Below are 25,840 nucleotides of genomic sequence, written 5' to 3'. Positions count from 1 at the left end.
CTCTCTCTCTCTCTCTCTCTCTCTCTCTCTCTCTCTCTCTCTCTCTCGTTTATGAGTGCTCCAATCCCATTACATACAGTTGTGAGCCACCATGTAGTTGTTGGGAGAGTACCCAGTGCCCTTAACCACTGAGCCATCCCTTCAGTCTCTAAACTCCAGGCCCCTGCTGATTCTATAACAGACACCATGACCAGTCATCAGTCTTGCTCTGCACCAAAGCACAGCCTGACCCTTCCTCACCCTTTGTTGTTCTGGTGCTCCCATCTACTCCCTGGGGAGTTTTATCTCCCTTAGAACTCTGTGTGTCTCCTTCCCTCCCAGGGTGTGAGTTCTTTGAAGATTGAACTCTGTGGGGTGCCCAGCAAGTAAGAGGATGTGAGTGGTTGTGATCGGAATGAGTCACTCTGTAGGTGTGTCAGATGCCCTGCCCCTTCTCTAGTGAGCTTGGACTGAACTGTCTAAAACCCACTTATCCTCAAGGACGGCACAGCTGTCTGCTCCATTCTTTCCCTTCAGTTACTCAAAGTCAAGGACACTCGCCAAACCAATGTGTTCTGCCCCAGAATGCTGAAAAGACATTCAGGGAACTCTGCCATTGAAGACACAGGTTTTGAAATTATTTTGGAAGGGTCAAGATAAGGAAGAATAAAATCAATATTTAGCTAATTTAACCCTTCTAGAGAATGCAAGCCTTATATAATAATTAAAATACCCCCCCCCATTTTTACTTATTCCAGGAGACAGTGGACCATTCCACACCTTGGATTTAGGGACACAGGTTTAGATGAGCTGATATGGTGGCAATGTTATTATTTGTCCTCCTCTCTGTGACAGAACACCATTTTATCACATTCTTTTGAGTAGGCTTTTGGTATCTGTTGAAACCCCAGGTAGTCTCTGCTACAGGCTCCAGAATGCCTCCAAACTGAGCAAAATAGGAAGCTCTTTACTTTAAATTCCTGCACTAACTGCATTTTCAAAGCTGGTTTTTGTCTCTGTCTTGGGGCAGAAATTAACAGCTTAAGGATCCATGTCCATTCCGGCTGATGGGGGAGCAGGAAGGGAAACATGCCAGCAAAGTGACTCTAGTCCATTGTGAGGGCCTGCAGTGTACCCCAGAGTCTCAGGCCTTCCGGTCCAGAGGTTCCATGCTTTAAAATGTCTCTATCTCCAGCTCAGGAGGGGGGACAGGGTAAGATACAAAGGGATTGTTTCATTGACCCTTCATTTCTTCACTGTGACCCTGTTCCAGGGTGTTGCCTGCTCAAGAAGTTTTCTGGAGGGATGGTCAATGTTTTCAAAAATTTTCACCATTCCAAAGGAAAGTCTTTGATATTTTAAGGTCCTCTAAATAACCACATTATTAGCAATTTCATCTTCACTTGAATATTTATGAATAAAAATGAGAATGAGAAATGATTATTGTCTTAAACTAGGACCAATTAATTTTTTTGCAGACATTTTTATTAGAAACTTACTGGCAATGTGTGGTGTGTCAGAGAGAGAGAGACAGAGACAGAGAAATTCACACTCAAAGAGAGAGACAGACAAACAGACCAACAGAGAGACAGACACACACAGACACAGACATAGAAAGACAGAGAATATATGTGTGCTTATGAGAATATGTGTGGAGGCCAGAGGCCAGATGATTTTTTTTTAAAACAAGGTCTCTCCCTGAACCCGGGGCTTCTAGTGTTGGCATTTAGTCTAGGTTCTGCCCCATGTTAACTGGCAATATCCTGACTCACTATAAAAGGGGCTGCTGGCCCCCCCTTGGATCTCTTGCCTCCTAGCTCTAGTTCTGTCCTCTCCCTCCTGCTCCCCGTCTCTTCCCTTCCCCCCTCTCCACGTGCTCATGGCTAGCCTCTACTTCTCTACTCCCTCACTGTCCCTCCCCATGCTGGTCCCTCAGGGGAAGGGATGCCTCAGCATGGGCCCTCAGATGCACCCCTTCCCTTATACCTGACTGCACATCCACTAAACATAATCTTTCTCTCCTTATATTTTTATAAAATATAGTACCCAGGTTAAGCTATTCTGACTGGCCAGTGAGCCCCAGGAATCTCCCTGTTTCCCAGGAACCATACCTTTTGCCAGCATTTGTCACATGTCCTGCTTTTATGTGGGTTCTGCAGATCAGGCTCATGTCCCCATGCTTACCAGGAAAGCAATTTAGTGACTGAGCCACCTCCTGAGCTCCTCCCAGGAACTTAAAACAAGTTTATTTAGAAGAGAAGTTCCTCAAAGAACTGTGTGTGCATACGTGTGTGTGTGTGTGTGTGTGTGTGTGTGTGTGTGTGTGTGTGTGTGTGTATTCTTGTGTTTGTTCCGGAGGTTGGATAGAGGCAAAGAAGCCATTGTTTGTTACTGTAGATTGTAAACTCCTAAGCACTTTAGTGGTGTGATTTTTAAATGACTAGAGAGACTGTATTGCTCTTGTGAACTCTTTCGTGTTCTTTGGGACTTAGCCGAGGAACTAGTGTGAGAGCCAGAGTTATATTATACATTTTAATTACTGTGCCTAAGAGGTCTATGAAATAAAAATGCTAACCTGTAAGCGCCTTGTCCAAGGACAGGTACTTCCTGAAATGCTGGAGGCTGATGTTTATATAAGATAACGAGACACAAGTTCTTACTTCCCTTAACAAATTTGTTTGACCTAACTGTACCAGATGTGTTTGATCCCATGTAGGCAGGCAGGAGGGACTCTGGCAGGAAGTGCATCAGATGTATGCTTACCCCTGATTGGACCTGGTGGGAAATATGTAGCCTTATAGGTTTGCTTTAAAAGTCTCAGCGAAATGTGATTCCATTTTCTTGGAACCCTGAAGTGGGCCTGATCAGAGTCCACCATCCTGGCCAGTATTTCTTTAAAGCTTGCTTCAAATTTGGTTCAAAACTCTTCTGGTGGTCTTAATCGTGCACAGTGCATTGACACTGACTTCGGATGAGCTGGCTTGTGGCATTGACAGGCAGTTTCTGCTACAGGAACATGAGAAGATTTTCCTTCCAGGGGAAAATAGATACAATGGGGAGTGTGAAAGAGGAGGGTGGAGCTGAGTCTCTGCACCCTCCTGCAGGCTGGTGGCAGCTTGTCTTCATTTAGTGACCCCTTGCTACACAGTGTGGCTACAGGGTGGGGTACCTAGTAAATCTGCTCCTGCAAGGCATGGTTAAAGGTTGGATGGGCTCCAATTTACTTGACTTTTCTTCTGCTGAGCTCTTTGGCTATGCCTATCAGGCACACCACTATTGAGCTCTTTCACATGGCCATTTTCCAGGTACTTTAAAAGAGTTATAGAACTGAAAAAACGTTAATGCTGACAGCAATAAAAAGAGTACCTGGTTTTTAGCAAACACATCCTTGCTCTGGCATTCCTGGGCATCTCTGACGGGATCTAAGTTCTAGAATTTGGAAGCATCAGCTCTCTAATGAGGTCTGTGTTGGTAATAATGAGTCGGATGATTTTGTGGGTGCTAAGCGGATGGTGTGTGCATCCATGTGGCGGTCTCTGTCCCAACACTGTCTGTGATTTTCAGAACACTTAAACACAGTTGTTGTTGTTCTGGTTCTACAGGTGAACAACTGAGGTGTCAAGAGCAGAATTAGTTTCGTACAGACATGTTGATAGCGACTGACCTCAGCATCACACCATCATGGGGCACACGGATTACATGTCAGATTTTCTGAAAAGCAGGCTGCCTTTTTGTTGCTCTGTCTCTGGTAGGATGATTATTTCTGGGTGGCTTGTGCACATACATCTGCTACATTCTTTTTTTGTTCTCAGTGGAACTAAGAGCAGGCAGGAACAGATGTTCCTGGGCTGATTGTCCCCACCTGGGTCTGCGGGTGTCTAAGAAGGTGAGGAAGAGGTGACTGATCCCCTAAAACTTCCTCTCATTTCACAGTGATGAGTTAAAAGCTGTCTATTTTAGTCAGAGCTGACTGTGACTGTTAGCCCCCTTGGGGTGTGAGGCCCCTGTATGTGTTAATGAAAAATCTCAGCTGTGAAACTATTTTCCTCTTTCAACATTAGCTTCAATGGGCTTCCTAGTAACATAGAAATACTATGTTCTTTAAAGTTCAGAATCGAGATTAACAATGCAATGAGGCAAACAGGCAATTCTAAAAGGCGTGCTTTATGAAACCTGTTTTTGTTTTTAGTGATTTACTTTTAAATCTTAAGTGCCTACCTGAGTACTTGCACATATATACTTGTATGGTGTGCATGCAGTACCTATGGAGGCCAGAAGAGGGCGGTGGATCTTCTGGAGCTGGAGTTAAAGACAGTTGTGAACTGCCTTGAGGGTGCTGAGAACAGAACCCTGGCTCTCTTTAAGAACAGTGAGTGTTCTTAGCCGCTGGGCTATCCCTCCAGACCCACTTTTATTTTTATTAGTATTTATTAATTATAAACAATGAGTGTCATTATGACACTAAAAATGCTAACATTCAAAAGCAAAAAAACTAATCGAAACCAACCAACTAACCAACCAGACCCAAACCACCCAATAGAAAATTGTGTTTCTCTGTCTGATTTCCAAGTAGAGGAAAGTTAGGGAGAGAGGCTGGTAGGAGAGTGGAAAGGTTAGAAATTTTAATTATTCTGTTGGCTTGTTGTTGTGCTATTTTTTAAACTGCTAATGTCAGCATAATAAAACAAAATTTGGTATTTATAATGATCAAGTTCTATAGTTATACCAGCCATCTGTTAAGCAATGTTTGGTAGGGGAAGCTTATTTTGGGGTAATTACTGAGAATACTGGGGTTTTAGTGAGTCTTAATGTTGTGACTGATATATTTAAGAACACACAAGTTTAACCCAAAAGAAGCTTGGGACAACCTCACAATAAGAAAAAAATCCAAGCCGGGCGGTGGTGGCGCACGCCTTTAATCCCAGCACTTGGGAGGCAGAGGCAGGCGGATTTCTGAGTTCGAGGCCAGCCTGGTCTACCAAGTGAGTTCCAGGACAGCCAGAACTACACAGAGAAACCCTGTCTTGAAAAACCAAAAAAAAAAAAAAAAAAAAAAATCCAAAATGGTTTTAGGTGGTATTTTATAGGTGTAACCTACTTTATAGGTGTAACTTGCCATAGCTGTATGACAAGTTCTGTCTTTACGATTCATTCCAGCCTCATAAGAATAATAATGGTTGGTTTTGTCTGATATATTATAGGAATATTAAATAATTTTTTGTTATCTCCAGAGCACATGGATCAGAACGGTTTGTGCATTACCCAGCTATACTGCCCAATAAAGGTCACAAGAGAAAGAATATTTAGTCTTCCCAGGACAAGGGAGACACATAATGGTCACTTTCGAATTTGACCATTCACATATACTTCTATTTCTAGGAGTGATCGAGAAAGAACTGGAGGGGGCTCAAGGAAATATTAGGGAAATTAGCAAGGCAGACTAACCAATGATGGAACAGGAGGCTTTGGGAACGATAACTTCCGCTTTAGTATTGAAGTTTAAGTGTGCCTGCCACTTACTTATTTACAGCTTCTCTTTTGCAATCTTTTTTTCTAGAAAACGTTTGCCTTCTCTTTGTGCTTATTAACTTTGAATGGTTAAAAGAACTGAACTAGGCCAGACAGTGGCTAGTTCTATTTTCAAAGAAGGAGGCATCCCACAGAAGAGTGAATAGTCCTGTGTCAGGCTTCCTTCATGATGCTGTGTGCTTACTCCCAGTTCCAGTAACTTTCAAGAAAAAATTACTCTAAGTTAGTTGAAAACAAAAGACTTTTAAAAAGTTGACTATAACTAGAATATTATTTTCCTGTAATTTGAATTTTAGTCCTAAATATTGCTTGCATTTAAATAAAATAGTTTATTCTGGAGTGGCTTGAGACTTGTGGAATGATCACCAAACTGCTGCTTTTGGAAACTTTTACTGAGAATAAACTAAAGACTTATTTTCCAAGTTGGGAGACTTCAAAGAGGAAATGAAATGAATGAAAATGATGGTATCGAATTTTGAGAAATTGCGTTCTTCTTTAGTCCCAGTAGATCTTGAGATGTGGTGCGTTGAATATCACTGAGTAATATCCTCCTCTGATGTTGTGTTTGATTTAGGCCAATTCAGAAGTCATTGAAAAGTGGGTGAATGGTGTGAAAGACTTCCTCGTGAAAGAAAAGGCTGCCCAAGGAGATGCTGCTACTCTGCAGAGGCAGCTTGACCAATGTGCTGTGAGTTCTGCTGCTCTGGCAAACCTACATGAATAAATAACATTTCCTTCTCGCTCTCTGTCACTTGCTGTTATTAAAATTGTAACAATGCAGCTTATGAAGTGTAGATAAGATGTCTTTTATTATAAAGCTTTTATTTTGGCTTTATACGAATAAGGGACAGACAGATTGCTCACATTTTTATTGCCGTCTGTGGTTATAGAATTTGTAAGCAATAGTCAATTTATTTCCTCAGAAGCCATTTTCTTCTGTTACGATGGTGATCTTAATGTAATGATTGCCACAAGCATGTTGCTGCCATTGTACCACACGATGAGCCTTTATGAGAAGTATATCTAACAAAGAAATGTGCTAGCAATACAATTTATATTTGATAGAATCATCAGGTCTCTCTAAAGCAGTGTTTTTCAACCTTCCTAATGCTGTGACCTTTAATACAGTTCCTCACATTGTGGCGGCCCCCAACCATAAAATTATTTTCATTGCTACTTCATAACTGTAATTCTGCTACTGTTATGAATCATAATGTAAACATTTGGTATGCAGACTGTCTGATATGTGACCCCCAAAGGGGTTTGACCTACAGATTGAGAACCGCTACTGTAAATTAATTAAAAGTCATACTTCCCACTGAGATTCAAGTAATTCCAACTTAATTTTTAGCAAGCGACTGTATTAAATGCCAGGCGAAATAAGTTTCTTGAAGTGAATCGTCTCTTTAGTAGCTGAGAATCTTGACTTCCAGGTAGTATGCCCTTGAAATATTTGCAGGATCCAGGTAGAGGGGTGTGATACTGATGTCCACTTACATGAGAGTAGATTTAACATGGGCTTCTTTCCTGTATTCAGACATTTGCAAATGAAATTGAAACAATCGAGTCATCTCTGAAGAGCATGAGGGAAATAGAGACTAGCCTTCAGAGGTGTCCAGTCACTGGAGTCAAGACATGGGTACAGACAAGACTAGTGGATTACCAATCTCAACTGGAGAAATTCAGCAAAGAGGTGAGCTTTGCACCTTCTATAGGAGGGGAACACACTGTTACTGGCTTCTCTTGACCAGAAAAACCAAACTGAAATATAGTGCTCCAGAATTTTTACAGGAAAACATAAAACACACTTAAACACATGTGCTCCCATGTGCAGACATATGCACACATGGAGATATATATGTGTGTGTGTGTGTGTATCTATGCATATACACAAACAATACTCTTTCTTAATTTTAAGATATGTATAAAATATATATTAAAGACATATATATATAAAGATATACATCTTATATATATTAAATATATATAATAATTTACTTATTTTAACTATTTATATATTACTTATACATATAATACATAGATATATAAAAACATATATTTAATATATTAATGATTTAATATTAAATATATAGGATGTATATGGAATATCTTAATATTTAATATGTATTGTATATTTAATATATATTTATTATACTAGTATATTGTTTAAATATAAATAATATATGTATTTAAAGTTAAGAAAGTATTGCTTGCTCAGTGAGACTCAGGACTTTGCTATTCTTTGTTCCAATCGAGCCCCACACGTTCACTTATGACACTTGTCTTGAGGACATATGAGTGTGGTATCCACTAATTATAGCTATTAATCTTTTAGCCAGCAGATATTTATTAATCAGCCACAGTGTAGTATTTTCTTAATCGCTGTCTGCTGCCAGGCTTCTTTGTGTGTGCTGGGACACAGCCATGACCAGGGGACAAGTTTCCCTTTGAGGTGTTTGCATTCCTGTGAGGCAGGTAAACTGTCAGGGAGGGACAGCCAAGAGTTAGGAGAAGGTAGATTTGTTTCCAGTAGGTTGGCCAGGGAGTTGCTCAGATTGGGACATTGCTGTAGATTCCTGAATAAAGGAAGAGGCAGGCAGCCCATGCCAGATTTGGGTACAGACATACAGTCTGGGAATTTCCTGTTTTAAAGTCCAGCTGTGGAAGTGAATGGGGTGTGTTTCTTGAGGATCCAGGGTGCTGTAGCTGGAAGAGAGCAAAGGGAGTTAGTGATATGGGAACTAGGAATACCTGAGGTCAGAAGGAAGGGTGTGATAGCCTCTCACTGGGCCAAGCAGGCTGGATTTGATTTTAAGAATGATGTCAACTAGTGTGAGCAGTCTTGAAAATTTCTTAACTTATTTTGTTTGTTATTATTGTGTGTATACACGCACATGTGTGCTGGAACACATAGAGGTCAAGAGTAACTTTCAGGACTCAGCCCTCTTCTACCTTTGTGTGAGTCTGGGTGATCGAACTCAGTTCGCCAGGCTTGGCTGCAATGCCTTTACCTGCTGAGCTCACTGGCTTAAGTTTGAGAGTCTCGAGTAGAGACGTGACATATGGTAAATCCTTTAAGGTCCCTCCAGCTTTTGTGTAGATGGGGTTTGCTTCAGGAAGTCATGGGTGAAAGCAGAGAAAACACTTAGGTCATTGCAGGTATCTAAGAGTTGATGTCTCTTGGCTGGAGAGATCATGTTTGCGGTCATAAGAAATACCATGTGTGGACTGTCTTTTGGGAAGAGAGACAGGACTTGGGTGGAGGACAAAGTAAGATGGAAAACTGATGGCTCTGGGTGGCTCGGGAGATTGGCAAATGGTGTGTTCTATGTGGATTGTGGTGCTCTCTGTTGGAATGATAAGAACTTGGGAGGAGAAGCTTCTCAGGGGCTGGTAAATTGATGAGCCCTGTTCTGAAAGGATGACGGTGGAGAGGATTCTGCTCATGCAGAGGCTGCTTTTTATTTTTCCTATTTTTAAAATTTTAGCATTTTAAATTCTTAGTGCCCTTGGGGTATGGGAACCAGAAGCCAGTGAGTAAGAGATTGAATAAAGCCAGGGGCATATGAGTCAGGTTATCTCACTTAAAAATCAAGCTTTAACTTTGACCAGGTAAGGCTTTGGATGACCCTGAGAAAGTTTATCCCCTGGAGAGTTGGGGAAGGAAGTGACACCAGACAGTGGTGGAGGGAAGGGAAGTTATCCTATGGTGGCACGATTCAATGTTATGTTCTTGTTTTAGCCCCATATCTTCATTTTGAACATATTTTAATAAGGAGGAAAATTATAATAATGCTAGAGAAACACTCATGGACCTATTTCATGATTTATCAGTAGCTAGCCTTGTATTATATTTTCTCTTTATCTCTGAAAATATGCTTTAGACAGGAACTTGAAATTATCGTCATATATTACAATATAGGTATTTGTCAAGATGCCAGGATCAAACTCAAGAAAATAATCTTCTTGTAATATCACTGAATACACTAACTGAGTTTGTATTTCTGTATCTGCTTCATAATCTGATATTGTAAGTAGCTGAGGGTTTTGTTGAAGGAAATAGAGGACATGGTTTCTAAGTGACATTGAGGAATAAGCAACTATGTAGCATCTACCCATCTGGGTATCCCCTGTCTCCCTGCGTCCATGCATCCAGCCATCTGGGTATCCCTGTCTCCCTGCGTCCATGCATTCATCCATCTGGGTATCCCCTGTCTCCCTGCGTCCATGCATTCATCCATCTGGGTATCCCCTGTCTCCCTGAGTCCATGCACACACCTATCTGGGTATCCCCTGTCTCCCTGCATCCATGCATCCATCCATCTGGGTATCCCCTGTCTCCCTGTGTCCATGCATACACCTATCTGGGTATCCCCTGTCTCCCTGAGTCCATGCATCCACCCATCTGGGTATCCCCTGTCTCCCTGAGTCCATGCATCCATCCATCTGGGTAGCCCCTGTCTCCCTGAGTCCATGCATCCATCCATCTGGGTATCCCCTGTCTCCCTGAGTCCATGCATTCATCCATCTGGGTATCCCCTGTCTCCCTGCGTCCACACATCCATCCATCATCTTCATCCATCCGTCATCTACCATCACCATCTCCCGTCTGTCATATCCATCATCCCGCTTTCATCTGTTTACTCACTTGCTCATAACAATATAAAATCTATTGTGTAGAAAATATCAGTTCTAGACAGTTTATATCACTCACTAATAAAATTTAAAAAGTTGTAGAGAATATATATATATGTATATATATATGTGTATATATATATATATTGTTGTTAGCAAAAATAGCTATGTCTAGGGCTGGAGAGATGGGTCAGCAGTTAAGAGCCCTTCAGCTCTTGCTGAGGACTGGGGTTCCATTCCCAGCACCCACATGGCAGCACACAACACTCTGTAACTCCAGTTCCAGATGATATTACTGAAGACTCAGGTTCCATTCTTAGCACCCACATGGCAGCACACAACACTCTGTAACTCCAGTTCCAGATGATATTGATGCCCTCTTCTGGACTCCATGGGTATTGTATGCACATGGTATACAACCATATGAACAGGCAAAACACCCCTACACACAAAAATAAATAAGTAAAAAAATGCACAGAAATGTGTCTCGTGTATGTTATCATGACAGAAATTAACACTGTTCTAAAACAGTGTCTGATGCTGTGGCTTCTCCTAGAAGAGCCACACCCCAGCTTGAGGGGTAGGCATGGAAAGAAAAGTTCCTTGTCTATTTTTAGGCCCGTGCTTCTGTTTGGAGGGAGGGAACAGGAAAGCCACTAACTGTTCCTTAACCCACATTCCTGTGAGCCCATCCTGTTCCTGTCCTGGACTCTGGTTACTGTCAGCTCTGGCCTCCACTCAGACATGTAATTTGAGCAGGCTACTGGACATGTCAGGGGAAGGTTGTACTATTCCTGTGTGACAGGATGGTGTCTTTCAGCTTAAGTGAGTTTGTGGTTAGGTGAGGAACTCTGAAAATATTTCCAGACTCCTCAGAAGTACTTCACAAAGTTACTGAGCCAGATTCAGGCAGATAGCTATTTTCAAATATATCTTCTATGTTCTTTTTTTTTTTAAACAAACTTTATTTTATGTGCCTTAGTGTTTTGTCCATCTGTATATCTGTGTGTGTAGAGTGTTGGATTTCCTGGAACTGGAAAATTAGTTCCATATAGTTGTGAGCCACCATGTGGGTCCAGGAAATTGAACCTGCATCCTCTGGAAGAGCAGCCAGTGCTCTTAACCACTGAGCCATCTCTCCAGCGTCTATCTTCTGTGTTCTGACCAACATTTTACAGGCTAATGTCTTATGGATATCTTTTTTAATAGTTCTTTTTATCCTCAGTGTTTTTTTTCTTCCATAATTTTGACAACGTTTTTGAGAATAGGTCTTACTCTGTAGAGCAGGCTGGCCCTGGATTCACAGAGCTCCACCTGCTTCTGCCTCCCAAGGGCTGGCATTATAAGAATGTGTGACCATGCCCAGCTCCAGGCTCATTTAGAATATGAGGACACTATGGGAATTCTGCTTCCTGGTTTATTTTTTATATAATGGTCTGTGTTGCAATTAATTTACCTGATGTATATACTTTTATTGCTATATGTTAAGCACCTTAATGTGGAATTAAAAGGTCAGAAACCAAGTTGGTTTCTGCTGGCTACCTTTCACAATATTGGAAGGTACTGTGCAGGCTACCAGGGAGAAAAAACCACCAGCCATGAACCCTATTTTCAGAGTTATAGTAGATATCTTCAAGTTAGGTTCACATCTGAAATGTTTCACTGAATTCATTGTATTTTCATCATTTCTTACACAGTACCAGCATAGGATGTCTAAAAAGTTTTGCTTGAATATTAAAACATAAGACTGGAAATTTATCACTGTGTCTTTAAATATTAAAGGGTAAAACTTGTCATTTAATGTATTAAAATTTATTTACTGAGTGGAATGATGTTTCCTTCCTAGATTGCTATTCAAAAAAGCAGGTTGTCAGATAGTCAGGAAAAAGCCATGAACTTGAAAAAGGATTTGGCCGAGATGCAGGAGTGGATGGCTCAGGCTGAAGAGGACTACCTGGAGAGAGACTTCGAGTACAAATCTCCAGAAGAACTCGAGAGTGCGGTGGAGGAAATGAAGGTGAGGCCTTCCTCCCAACCCTCCTCTTCACACTAATTAGTCTGTTGGTCTCTCAGCTATCACACTACACAGAACCATGTGGACAAGTCTGCTCTCACAGTAGGAGTAAGTGAAGAGCAGCTGTGGTGATTTCAGCTGGGAGAGGAGGCTGACACCAGTCCACTGGTTCAAGTCCATCCAGAGTTGATCGATGCTGGGAAATTCCTGTGGATAGTTATGTAGCTCAGAGTTTCAAAGAAGGGTTATGAGGTGAAACTGTGATTTTTCTTTTTTCTTTTTGCAGTAAACACATATAATATAAATTATTACCATTTTAGCAGTTTCTTGGTGTATATTTTGTGGTATTAATTATAGTCCCAGTGCTGTGTGACTTCTATCACTGTTTCCAGGAAGTGTAATTTTTGGTAAGGAGCAAAGGAGGCTTCACAAGTTGGTTTAAGGTTATCCTAGTTCTAGTGGGTTTGATTCTAGTCATTACTGGATGCCCAGGGAACCCCAGAATGTCCTGAGAGTAGGAGGCAAGGGGGTGTAGAGTCAGTATTGGGTGCAAGAGAACCCCAGAATGTCCTTGGAACAGGAAGCAGAGTATAGAGAGAAGATAAGGTAAAGATAAATTAGAATCACAGGCTGTGGTTCCAGACACGTCTATTCCTGTGTCAGTAGTTGTTCTTGAATAAGGAAATAACTGGGCCTCAGAACACATTGCTTCCACTATAATTCAATCCTGAGGGCATGATTCTGTCTTTAAGAGTCATCCTTCTTGTCAAGTGGTAGTAGGGCACAAGTTTAATCCCAGGACTACAGAGGCAGGGGCAGAGGGACAGAGGGGCAGAGGGGCAGAGGGGCAGAGGGGCAGAGGGGCAGAGGGGCAGAGGCAGATGGATCTCTGAGTTCAAGGCCAGTCTGGTCTACAGAGTGAGTTCCAGAGTAGCCAGGGCTACACAGAGAAACCTTGTCTTTTTTTTTTTTTTTTAAAGAAGATGTACCCTTCTCTTTGTAAAAGGTCAAGTAACGTGGTATATGATTACCTCACTGTTAACTACTAGTATATCTAAGGCAAGCTTTTCTGTGTGGGTAGTCTTTAAAAGGATTCTATGTGACATTCATGCATGCTATCTTGAGTCAGTACATATGAAAAGAGACTTATTTAATCTGTGTTGAGGGATATACATATATATAATTTTTATGTAGCTTGTTTTGAAAAAATTTAAAAGTATTTTTAGTATCACAAATATTTAAAGGTCGTCTACCATATAAAGAACGACTACCTCCTTTATTACTCACACTGTTGGAACTGTAGTTTGGTAGTTTTTAAAAGCCATTGTAGTTGACAGTGAAGAAAACTGAGATTAAAACCTCTGATTGGGCAGCACTCTATTTATTTTTATTCTTCAAACCAGCCATAAGGAATTTAAAAGCCACTACACTTAATTACTTTTCCCTCACCCTGGGAGAGCTGAAACCCATTAAGCAATAAAGCAAGCTAAAGGGGGGAAGTTAAAGCCGGCTGCAGGTAGATTTTCTTGCATATGAGATTAAGCACCTTGAGCACAGATGGAAAGCCAGGAAGCAGCTATTTCTGGATCAGGTTGTCCAGTGGAACTTCTTCATCTTCATTACTGGAAGGATGGATGGACCCATGTTCTAGGAGGAAAATGTTTTTAACAAGGATTTGTGGGACATTTTAATAGATGACACTGCCGTGGTATCCTGGCGTTTTTGAGGGTGTTTATTTATTTCAATTTAATGTGTTCAGGCATCCAGTGGTCATTTAAAATGAATTCCTTTAGATTCTTACTCGGCCCAGAATTTGAAAATATATCTTGTCAGCAGACACTATTTAGGATAACTGGCCTCTAAACTCTGGTGTTATTAAAAGAAAATGTTGTAGGCACTGGGAGTTAAAACTAGAAGACTGAGATTTTATTTTTAGCATTCTTCTTTCACAAAACTCAGGCTACATAATTTTTTTTTAAATAGTTTTCTCCTCAGGCATATAGAATGATTTAGGTGTTTTAATTTTGGATTAATTTTTTTAAAGAAAGATATTGGTCACAGAGAACCAACCATGTTTCAAATTGCTCCTTTCTTGGGACAGAGGGCAAAAGAGGATGTGCTACAGAAGGAGGTGAGGGTGAAAATTCTGAAGGACAGCATCCAGCTGGTGGCAGCCAAGGTGCCCTCTGGTGGCCAGGAGCTGACATCGGAGTTCAATGAGGTGCTGGAGAGCTACCAGCTTCTCTGTAATAGAATTCGAGGGAAGTGCCACACACTAGAGGTAAGAGCTTATATCCGCCAGGGGCACCGTCCTGAGATCCCGGCTCTGCCGTGCAATGGGCATTTCCCTGTCTTATTTAAAAAAAAAAAAAAAGCAAAACAAAACAAAACAAAACAAAAAACCCAAATAAACAAAAAAAAAAACCCTCCATTGCTTTGTCAAACATAGGATTATAAAAGTAATTTTTATTGATCAAGTCGGTAAAACTGAGATTTTTGTTTGTTTGTTTGTTTGTTTGTTTGTTTAGTTTTAAAAGGAGACCAAGACCTGCCTGCGTTTCTCAGGAGGTTCAGAAGCAGTAATTGGTCCCTTTCAGGCTTTACTAGTGGTGTATGCTCACAGTGTTCTCGGGTCATGGAGGAGCCGCAGAGCCTCCTTCAATCCCCAACTTCCCAACTGCCTCATAAGAATCCTGCCTGCTCTCTTACACAGCCGACTACACAGATAGGAATTCACGGTTTTATTTATTTTTTATTTATTTATCTATTTTTATTTTGAGTAGTGTCTAATGTTTACTGGAAGGGAAAAAGAACTTCAGTATACAGAGATTTTATTGAATTTTAGGTAAACAATCCTGATGTTCATTAGACTGAAGATCTAGATCATTCCAATTCATTTTTTTTAAAGATTTATCTATCTATCTATCTATTTATTTATTATAAGTACACAGTTGCTGTCTTCAGACACACCAGAAGAGGGCATCGGATCCCATTACAGATGGTTGTGAGCCACCATATGGTTGCTGGGAATTGAACTCAGGGCCTCTGGAAGAACAGACAGTGCTCTTAACCACTGAGCCATCTCTCGAGCATCAGATCTAGATTATTCTGTGGGATTATTTTAATGACGTGCTTTCTCATCTTCCTAGCTTAAAAATAAAATCTGGTCAAAAGATTTAAGCATTTTGAGTTATTCTAATTTAAATGAAACACACCCTGTAACAAGCAATTACATGATTGTGAATTCTGATAATGCAGTGGAAAGATTTAAACTAAGTCTACTCATTCCGTGGTTGTTATCTAGCTCATTGGTTAGCTGTTTTTAGGCGGGATTTTTGGAAGCAGCCCTGGCTCACCTGGAATTCACTGTGTTGATGAGGCTGACTTACACTGGCAGTGGTCATTTCTCCTTCTGCGTCCCACGGCTGGCATTACAGGTGTGCTGTCCCATGCCCGGCTCTCATCCACTGTGTTGAGATAAATATGCAAAGTGAGACCAATTAGTAAGAAAGGTACTTAATTAGAGACAAGCCTGCATCATGGAAGTGTTTCTCTGTCACCGTTCCATTCTTGCAAGACCTGAACAGATTTCTGAGTCTGCTTCTTGCAAGAGGAATGGGGGAGGGGGACTAGAAATCTTCTTTTGCTCTGAACTAAGAGTCAGCAAATTGTGGTAGAGGCCTCAGGTCTAAATTGTGTAGTTTGAGCTAGGCAATGGTATTCCATGCCTTTAAACCTAGCATCCAGGAAGCCAGAAGCAGGAGGATCTAGGAATTGGAATTGGGTATGTCCCAGGAGATTTAAGTTTCTATAAAAAATATCATGAATGATTCTTACCTTTTGCTTTTTCTGGAGGTGTTGTTGTTGTTGTTGTTACTGGGTATTAGACCCAGGGTCTTTGTTTGTTAGGCAAGCATAGGCTGTAAACACTGAGCTAAATCTCTAGCTGTTACATTCTCTTTAAAATAAAAAAACGTATTTCTCTGCTGTTTTTTCTGTATTAATTTTTCAGTTTTTTTTTTTTTTTTGGCATTTAACCAGGTATTTGGAATTCCTTTTATGGAAACCAAGGCCCAAGGCAGCCTCTTTTCCCTTTGTCCTTTTCCCGCCATCTTAATCATTCCTGGTTTATTGAAAATTTACTTTTGTCTCATGTATTTGATATTCTAGCTTCACTGGTTTCTGAATTCCTGTATATTACTCTCACTGAAATGGAATTCTCATTGATCGAAGGGATAACGTATGGTTATGGCTTCTCTTCAGTTTTAATTTTCCCTTCACATTCTTTAGGAGGTCTGGTCTTGTTGGGTGGAGCTGCTTCACTATTTGGATCTGGAAACCACGTGGTTGAATACTTTGGAGGAGCGTGTGAGGAGCACAGAGACCCTGCCTGAGAGGGCAGAAGCTGTTCAGGAAGCTCTGGAGGTTGGCACCTGATGTCTGAGCCACAGTCGTTTTCGCTGTGATGAGGACAGATGTACTGTTTCTCTCTCTCTCTATCTATCATCTATCTATCTATCTATCTATCTATCTATCTATCTATCTATCCATCCATTAGGATGTGTGTTGAGGTCTGAGCACAATTTATAAAAGTTATTTTCCCCCTTGCTCCTTTTAACCCACTGAGCCATTTCATCAGCCCCTGGGGACTCTTTATAATCAGCTTTGTAAGGCTGGAGCTACATGAGTGCATTTTACACACAGAAATGGTCGCTAGTGGGGTCCAGTTCATTTCACCATGCTCTGGACAAACCCTGATTTGTTTCCTTGTACTTATGACTATGACATGAATCATGATTAAGGTGGCTTCTAGTTCATTGTCATCTGATGTGAAGTTAATGCAGGCTGATATGTGCATTTGTGAAGGCTCCCCATTGTGGGAGCTGGGTGGGAAGGCTGGGCTTCAGGCACCTGGGGCCAAGAATATCCCACAGGCTTCCTCGGTCCGAAGTTTCGAGCCCAGGAGTACACACAGTACTGTGGTAATTACTTGAGAAGTGAATTGAAATGTAACCAGGGAAGTGTGCTTAGGAAAATGGGGAATGTGGATAAGCCTGTGCAGAAGTAGTAGGGAAATTTGAGATCTGATGAACAGCTGAATGGGAAGTCAGAGACATTCCCAGGGGTGGAGGTGGATGGGGCTACCTTCCTGAAGATGGATGCTTGGCAGGAGGAGAACTGTCACTTCTCAAACACAGCAGAGTGGAAGAGACACAGTATGGAACCCGATAGACACCCATTAAACAACTAACAAACGTAAGGGCGTAAATATACACTCTAGAAATCCAGAGAATGGAGAAAAGTAAAAGTGACCTCCATGTTCTTTAAAACGTTTTGTGTATTCTTTCTTTCCTTTTTAAACATTTACTTACGTATGTGAATACACTTGTTGCTGTCTTCAGACACACCAGAAAAAGGCATCAGATCTCATTACTGATGGTTGTGAGCCACCGCATGGTTCCTGGGAATTGAACTCAGGACCTCTGGATTAGCATGTCAGTGCTCTTAACCCCTGAGCCATCTCTCCAGCCCCTGTATATTTTCTTTCTTATCAGCATTCCTTTTATGCACAGATACTGCAGAGCACTAAATGCAGTCAAAGGACTTATTGTCCTAATAGCTTTGGAAACAGTTTGGAACCTTAGTTAATTCTTTTTATTGACTCCTGTTTGTCAAATCAAACTTGATGGGTTTCAGTTTTCCCATCTGCAGAATGGGAGTAATATTTAGTGCATAAGGTTAATTGGACTTATCTCTGTAAAATGGTATACATAGAAGTCCTTAGTGTATTTCTATATCATGTGGTAGGAAAATGGGTCTCTAATTTTGTTAATGTAGTTAATAATGAGATAATTTTATTTGTAGAGTAGTTTTATATCTCACACTCAGAGTTTATCATAAAATTAATAATCATTCAAATTATTTTATGCAATTTTATCATCACATGTTCTTGAAGTGGTTTTTTTTTAATTTTGTGATTTTTGTTAATCTATGGTGGATAATTTTGTGACTTAGTTATTTCCTTAATTTTTGGCATTATTTGTTTCTAAAGTGGATTTCTAGAAAGTGGAATTAATACTTGACTTAAAATGGCATTTTGCAGATCGCGATCCATTTAGATCTAGTGAATGTATTATTATTTTTTTCTGCCCAACTGCAGGCTCTTGAGTCTGTTTTGCGTCATCCAGCGGATAATCGCACCCAGATTCGGGAACTTGGGCAGACTCTGATTGATGGTGGGATCCTGGATGACATAATCAGTGAGAAGCTGGAGGCTTTCAACAGCCACTATGAAGAGCTGAGTCACTTGGTGAGAACCAGACATGCGCAGTGGGATTAGGTAGTTACAGCCGCAAGCTAGCACTGAGAGCTCCCTCTCTTGGAGCTTCTGTGCTAGTTACACTTGGTAATGTCTAAATTAGTCCCCATTAGTTAATGCTTTCATGTGGTGGGGGTTAAAGCAGGCAGCTGATGTTAATGGGTGCCTAAGGGCTTTGCAGTAAGTATAGAAGAATAGACCTAATATTTGTAGGTCAGACACAACTTGATTAAACAATCAAACAAACAAAAAAAATTCAAATTGCCAGGACAAGGCATGGTAGTATATGCCTTTAATCAAAAAATTTAAGAGGCAGAGGCAGAGGCAACAAAATCTCTGAGCTTGAGGCCAGAATGGCCTGCCATCAGGAGTCCTAAGCCAGGTGAGGCTACATAGTAAGATATTGCCTCACCAAACCAATTCCAACCCAATCCAACCCAACCCAATCCAACCCAACCCAATCCAACCCAACCCAACCCAACCCAACCCAACCCAACCCAACCCAACCCAACCCAACCCAACCCAACCCAGAATCCAAACCAAAAACCAAACCAAACAAAACTTTATCAGATACTGGATATAGCCCAGTGGTAAAGCACTTGCCAAGTACACACAAGGCCTTTGGTTAAATTCCCAGTTACCCACGATCTCCAACACTTTGAGATTATTTCTGTTTGTGAATTATGTAATTTTCTGTAAGAATCATAATTACAATTGTGTCTAAGAATAATAACGTCTATGTGTATGTCCTAGGAACTATTAGGGCCATCAGAATTTGACATTAACTGTTATGAAAGCTACATCGCTTGGCTCATGTCCAGATTGTATCTCAACATGCATATTCCTATCAATGATAAGAGAAGGGACCTTGTTCTTTTGCCAGAAGGTTGAGTAGACCTAGGTAGCTATAACAGATTACTAAATAGCAGCTCTTGCGGCTTAGACTATAAATGTCATTGAGCGTAATCCAAAGATGTGTGGCAATTGGTGTTTTGACTCACATGCACCCGTAGAACTTGGTCTCAATTTTAGAAAAAAATTAAGTATTTAGTCACTTGATAGACATTCTTACTATGTCTTATTTTTTTGATAGGCATTGGTGATTCTTAAAATTTCTTTATATTTCTAGTAAATTAAGAAAAATTAAAAAGTTGCATATTTTACTTAGTTTAAGACATTTTACATATATGAGTGTCTATATAGATGTTAGTGTCCTGTATGTGTCTGGTGCTTATGTTGTCCAGAAAAGGATGTCCGATCTCCTATGGCTGGAGTACAGACGGTTGTGAACTACCGTGCTGGGAACCAAACCCTCATCCTCTACAAGGGCAACAAGTACTCTTAGCCACTGTGCCTAAAATACACATTTTTATTTTTTTTTTATTGGTTACTTTATATACATTTCAAATGTTAGCCCCTTTCCTGGTCCCCGCCCCAGCTCCTATCCCATCCCCTTCCCCCTGCTTCTATGAGGATGTTTCCCACCCTTTTAGGCAAATGGATGGAACTAGAAAGTATCATCCTGAGTGAGGTAACCCAATCACAAAAGAACACACATGGTATGCACTCACTGATAAGTGGATATTAGCCCAAAAGCTTGGAATACCCAGGATACAACTCACAGACCACATGAAGCTCATGAAGAAGGAAAACCAAAGTGTGGATGCTTTGGTCCTTCTTAGAAGGGGGAACAAAATACTTTATTCTGTTTTATATGTCCTATGGGAGATCTTTTTGTACTTGTATTTTGTCGTAGTATACATTGATAGAAAGAAGTAAAACTGAGAGATTAGGCAGCTGTGTACATGAGATACTAGAAGAACATTTGTACCCTTCTTATTGATGGTTATTATTTATTTATAAGAAGAGCTACAGTCTTGAACCAGTCCTTTATTATAATCTGCATGGCCAGAGAGCACATTCAGCTATTTATATCTGTGCTGAGCAGTTACAAAGGAAATGTCTCCTCCGTGCAGGCGGAGAGCAAACAGATTTCTTTGGAGAAGCAACTCCAAGTCCTCCGTGAGACTGACCACATGCTTCAGGTGCTGAAGGAGAGCCTGGGGGAGCTGGACAAACAGCTTACCACATACCTGACGGACAGGATCGATGCCTTCCAACTGCCACAGGAAGCTCAGGTATTGCTGCAAAGTCGAGAGCCTTGGTGTTCTGAGAATGAGCAGTTGTAGCTGGATACTCAACCCCCAGAGCTGGGAGAACAAGCACTCTTTATGGAACAGCCTTTGGTTTTGAGCTGTGCTTGTTCCTTGTGTGAGAACTTGACACATTTTCTCATTACTATTTTATGCATATGGGTGTTTTGCTTACATGTGCATATGTGGTGCGCTGTATTCATGCCTTTTTCCTGTGGATGCCAGAAGACAGCATTAAATCCCCTGGAACTGGAGTTAGACTGTTGTAAACCACCCTGTGGGTGCTGGGAAAGGAACCTAGATCCTTTGGAAGAACAGCTGGTGCTCTTAACAGTTGAGCTGTCTGTCCAGCTCCTTTTACACAGTTTGTACATTAGAAAATAGACTTCTTTCTTTCTTTCTTTCTTTCTTTCTTTCTTTCTTTCTTTCTTTATTTTTTTAGCTTTCTTTTTTAGTATTTTTAGTTCAGGCAGTTTATTCTATATAAATCACATATGAACATCAATAATGACATGCAAAGACCTTAGCATGTGCGTGGCACACAGTGGTATACTGTGCAGCAGTTTGTTATTATCGTGTGTCCCATGAGCTTATTAATGTGTATTAAATATAGGATCCGATACTGTACAACTACATTTTATTGTTTCTTCTGTACTTTGCTGTTGTTCTATAAAGACATACTGCTGTATAAAAACTGTTATTGTATAAAAGCATACATGTTGTATGAAGACTTACTGTCTTGCCTTGACTTACTATGTATGTAGCCTTAAACTCAGCAATCCTCCTGCTGCAAGTTCTACAGTGCTGGGATTACAAGCATGAGCCATTATCCTGAGGTTTTTTGTGTACTTCTAAAACACACTTTCTCCCTTTTTTATCCTCCTGGTAGAAGATCCAAGCAGAAATCTCAGCCCATGAGCTCACCCTGGAGGAGCTGAGAAAGAATGTCCGTTCCCAGCCCCCGACCTCCCCTGAAGGCAGGTCCCCTAGAGGAGGAAGTCAGATGGACATGCTACAGGTAAAGACAAGGCTTCCCCTTTGCATGGCAAGAATAGGGAAGTATACGAAAGAAAAGCAGAAAGGCTTGAGTACTTGGGTACCCTTGCTCTGTATTGTGATTCAAACAGTGGGATGGGAGTGGAGTGTTAAAGGCTCATTGTGCCTCATGGCAGCAGGAGCAGGTTGTTAGCTGGGTAGCTACATAGCGAGTTTTAATAATTGGTTCAGAAGAGAGAATGAGTTCAGCCTAGCAGTTGGCTTTGTGTAGACTCTTTGACCACAGAGGCAGATGTCTGGGTGGGATGCAGGACCACTTGGGTCCTTAGTGGGTGGAGAGAGATGGACTTTCTCTCTTAATGTGGTGGAAGGCATCTGAGGTCTATGTTCATGAACTAGATTTTCTGGAAAAGGTGGATAAATGAATGGACTTTCATTCCAGAGATACCATCTGTATCCAAGTTTATTTTGGAGACTGAAATACTGAGTGCTACTCATTCGTGACACCAATCAGTGGTTCTCAACCTGCGGGTTGCATACCAGATATCCTGAATATCAGATAATACATCATGATTTATAACAGTCACAAAATTACAATTATAAAGTAGCAATGGAATAATTTTATGGTTAGGGAGTTCATACAACATGAGGAACTGTCTTAAAGGGTTGCAACATTAAGAAGGCTAAGAACCACTGTTTTATAGGACCAGAACATTCCTAATTTCTCTGGGGTTTCCTGGGTTGGCTTGTTTTCTTTTCTTTTTTTTTTTTTGAAAAGCTTTTCAGCATTATGTATTATACTAATATCTAGTAAGAGAGATAGTGAATGGCTTACTGTCATCTCTGCAAACAGAGGAAACTTCGAGAGGTCTCCACCAAATTCCAGCTCTTCCAGAAGCCTGCGAATTTTGAGCAGCGGATGCTTGACTGCAAGCGCGTGCTGGATGGAGTGAAGGCTGAGCTTCATGTCCTCGATGTGAAGGATGTGGACCCTGACGTCATCCAGACCCACTTGGACAAGTGCATGGTGAGCCTGAGGCCGACGGTCAGCTCTCATGGCCAGAGCTGCTCTGAAGGTTTAGTTCCGAGCATCTGTTCTTATTCCTTAGTTCAGGGCACATTTTAGATGATGGAGAACATGGGAGAACAATAAGAAATGTGGCTATCCCAGAAAAAAATAGTATAAGAGAAATAGGAGAGTGTGAAAACAATGGTTATGGTTTGTGCAGATAAAGGAAGCAGATTGCACGTAAGTAACATGTATTAAACAAAGGAATGCATAAATTACAACATAAAGTGGGAAAGACCTCTGCAGTGTGCAACTGAGAAGCAAAACTTTCCACAATAAATTTGAAGTCTCTGTAATATCTGGAATATTACAGAGTTAAAAAAACATGTGTTGCTAGGAATATGACATTTAAGTCAAAGTTTAAACTTCAGATGGGCAGAAATAAATGACAAATAAGACCTTACTGTTTTCATTATTTGTTGTTAGTTGAAGAAAAAGTTTTAAATGATGTTGTGGGGAGGATCTGAACTTAGTCTTATTGTGGTCCAGGCAATCTTCTTAAAGGACTCTGGGCAAGATATTGGTGGGACTGTCATTTCGGTGGGACTGTCATTTCCATGGTTTCTGTCTTACGTGGGTGGAATGATGCTTGGGTAGGAGACATTTGAATCACATGCAAGTGTTGTAAGCATCTCTTTGCTCACTGGGGCAGACTGTATTCGACATCACAGATACTGCCTTTGTATCCTTGAAGTGTTTTGAGTTGGATGCTCATGTATGGATAAGCTGCCTAGACAGAGTTTTGGGATTCAAGGTGGCAGGGATGAAGGCAGTTTGGAATTTGACCTGTTGATCTCCAATTTCATAGAGTCATATTCTTCTTGACACTTTAAAGTGTTATATGTATTTTCAGCATATAAATTATACTCACTATGGTAGATTGGTTTTCTCTGAGAAATAGAAACAAATAAATGCTAGGGATTCCACATTGCTTCAGGCATACATTGCCAGAGACAACTATTTTCTAGTCATGGTGTTAGGATTAAAGAATATTCTTTTGGTGCCGGGAGTTGAACTAAGGATCTTGTGCATAGTAAGCCTGTGCTTTCTTATTGAGCAGCCTGCCAACCCTACAGTGTGATTCCACACAGAGACATTCCAGTTCTGATCCTGCAACTTCCCATACTTTTTGAAGAAAACATGGTTACGATGAGTCCTTATCCAGGATTTCTACTGACATTTAATACACACATCTTGTTTTATATTTAAACAAACACAAACTCTATTAGTTTATTATCTGATTTGAAGAATCTGGATTATAATCCTGACTTCACTTGATTCAACCTTCAAACCACATTCAAGACAGACAGTGTGCCCTTTGATGTCCTGCTTGAGGTATTACCTGCCCAGCCAGAGAAGCTCTGTTCTAAAATGATGCCAGCCGGGGAATTTTCTGTTAACAATGTAAAAATTTTCTTTCTTTTAAAGAAACTATATAAAACGTTGAGTGAAGTCAAACTCGAAGTTGAGACCGTAATCAAAACAGGGAGGCACATTGTCCAGAAGCAACAGACAGACAACCCGAAAAGCATGGATGAACAGCTTACATCTCTGAAAGTTCTCTACAATGACCTGGGCGCACAGGTGGGACATTTCTCTCTCTCTTCTCCCCTTTCTCTCTCTCTCTATTTATCTCTCACTTCCTCTCCCAATATTTATCAAATTTAATCTTTACATGTATATCAATAGTATAGTCATTAGTAGTTATATAAATATTTTTAGACTATTCAATACAGAATAATTATATTTTCCATGGCCATTGACATCTTGTAAGTTATTCTAAGGTTATAGTCTCTGTGTAAAACTTATTTGCTTTTGCATATCTAAATTGAATAGTTAACTGAGGTGTGATAACATGTCAGGATCTAATAAATGTTTGGTGGTAGGTAGTTCTTAGTAGTCTACCAAGACTTAAAAGCGTCCATTATGTACTTTAATGAATGAGTGTTAAGAGTTTGTAGACCATTTTCTGTGACTGGCTCTACCTGATTGGATCCAATAGAAAAATTGTCCTCTGACTTTGAGGGTTTGCCCTGAAATTTATAGTTCAAAGAACATCTGAAAACAAAACCTGGCTATACTGAAAAACCGGTTTAGATAGTGTTATCTTTGTTTGTTTTGAGACAGGGTCTCTCTTTTATGTAGCTTTGGCTGCCCTGGAACTTGCTATGTAGATCAGGCTGGTCACTAATTCAGAGGTCTACTTGCCTCCACCTCCCTAGTGCTAGGATTAAAGGTGTGCACCATGATGCCCAGCTTAGGTAGTTGTTTAATTCTTCCATGCTGATTGAATATTAGGCTCAGACTTGGGATAGGAAAGCTCTGAGGAAGTGTGGCATAAACTGAGATCTTATGGACAGGTCAGAGTAACCATGGTGAAGTAAGGGATCAGCTTATGTAAAGGCCCTGTGGCAGCAAGGGGCAGGGTATACCTCTCCGGGGAGGAGATAGAAAGAACCACGAGTGTGGAGGTGTGAGGGTATGTGGGTCAGAAGGATGTGGGTGTCTGGCTCTATCATTTTACCTAGAGCTTGGCTGGTATGTATTTGGTGCTACATTAGTCTGGTGGTGGTGGAGAGGGAGAGGTAAGGCATCATCTTTCTTATGCTCTAGGTTTGCTTCCATGGATGACTGCAATGCCATCACTGGAACATTGGGATGATAGTAGGAAAGACAGAGAGGCATGCAGAAACCCTGTTCTTATTTGTGATGTGTTGACAATCTAACTCCATTTGAGAGAGATGTCAGGTACTTATACAGGAGCTAAAATGGTTTTCAGCTTGTGAGTTGCATCTTTTTTAGGGTTGAATGTCCCTTTCACAGGAGTTCTCTAAGACTGTTGGAAAATATAGATATTTATATTATGATTTATAACAGTAGCAGAATTACAGGTTTGAATAGCAATGAAAATAATGTTATGGTTAGGGGTTACCACACATGAGAACTGTATTAAAGGGTCACAGTGTTAGGAAGGTTGAGAACCATTGTACTAAGGTCTGGAGAAGAAATCTGGGCTGATCAGGTGGATTTTCTGAGTCATCTCCATCTAAGTGGTAAAGGTTTCAGGGTTGATGAGATTAGCTAGGTGAGGATATGGTGAGGGCAAATGAAGCCACTGCCCAAGTGGTATGAATTAGCAAAACTAA

General features: G+C 40.7%; 1 protein-coding gene across 3 annotated transcripts in view; it reads left to right on the top strand.

Moving 5' to 3' along the window:
• The window catches only part of Utrn (utrophin), a 429,847-nt gene that overhangs the window by 104,836 nt on the left and 299,171 nt on the right, over positions 1 to 25,840 (top strand). For all 3 annotated transcript variants that reach the window (XM_028779235.1, XM_028779234.1, XM_028779233.1), the window contains exons 23-32: positions 6,083 to 6,196; positions 7,046 to 7,201; positions 11,990 to 12,160; positions 14,259 to 14,438; positions 16,448 to 16,582; positions 18,318 to 18,467; positions 20,453 to 20,614; positions 21,519 to 21,647; positions 22,479 to 22,652; positions 24,123 to 24,278. In XM_028779235.1, the coding sequence (XP_028635068.1) occupies positions 6,083 to 6,196; positions 7,046 to 7,201; positions 11,990 to 12,160; positions 14,259 to 14,438; positions 16,448 to 16,582; positions 18,318 to 18,467; positions 20,453 to 20,614; positions 21,519 to 21,647; positions 22,479 to 22,652; positions 24,123 to 24,278 (1,527 nt within the window). The remainder of the gene's footprint in view (positions 1 to 6,082; positions 6,197 to 7,045; positions 7,202 to 11,989; positions 12,161 to 14,258; positions 14,439 to 16,447; positions 16,583 to 18,317; positions 18,468 to 20,452; positions 20,615 to 21,518; positions 21,648 to 22,478; positions 22,653 to 24,122; positions 24,279 to 25,840) is intronic.

Source organism: Grammomys surdaster, unplaced genomic scaffold (assembly GCF_004785775.1).
Source record: "Grammomys surdaster isolate TR1022 unplaced genomic scaffold, NIH_TR_1.0 348, whole genome shotgun sequence".
In the NCBI taxonomy this organism is placed as follows: Eukaryota; Metazoa; Chordata; class Mammalia; order Rodentia; family Muridae; genus Grammomys; species Grammomys surdaster.
This window is presented reverse-complemented; position numbering and strand designations above follow the sequence as displayed.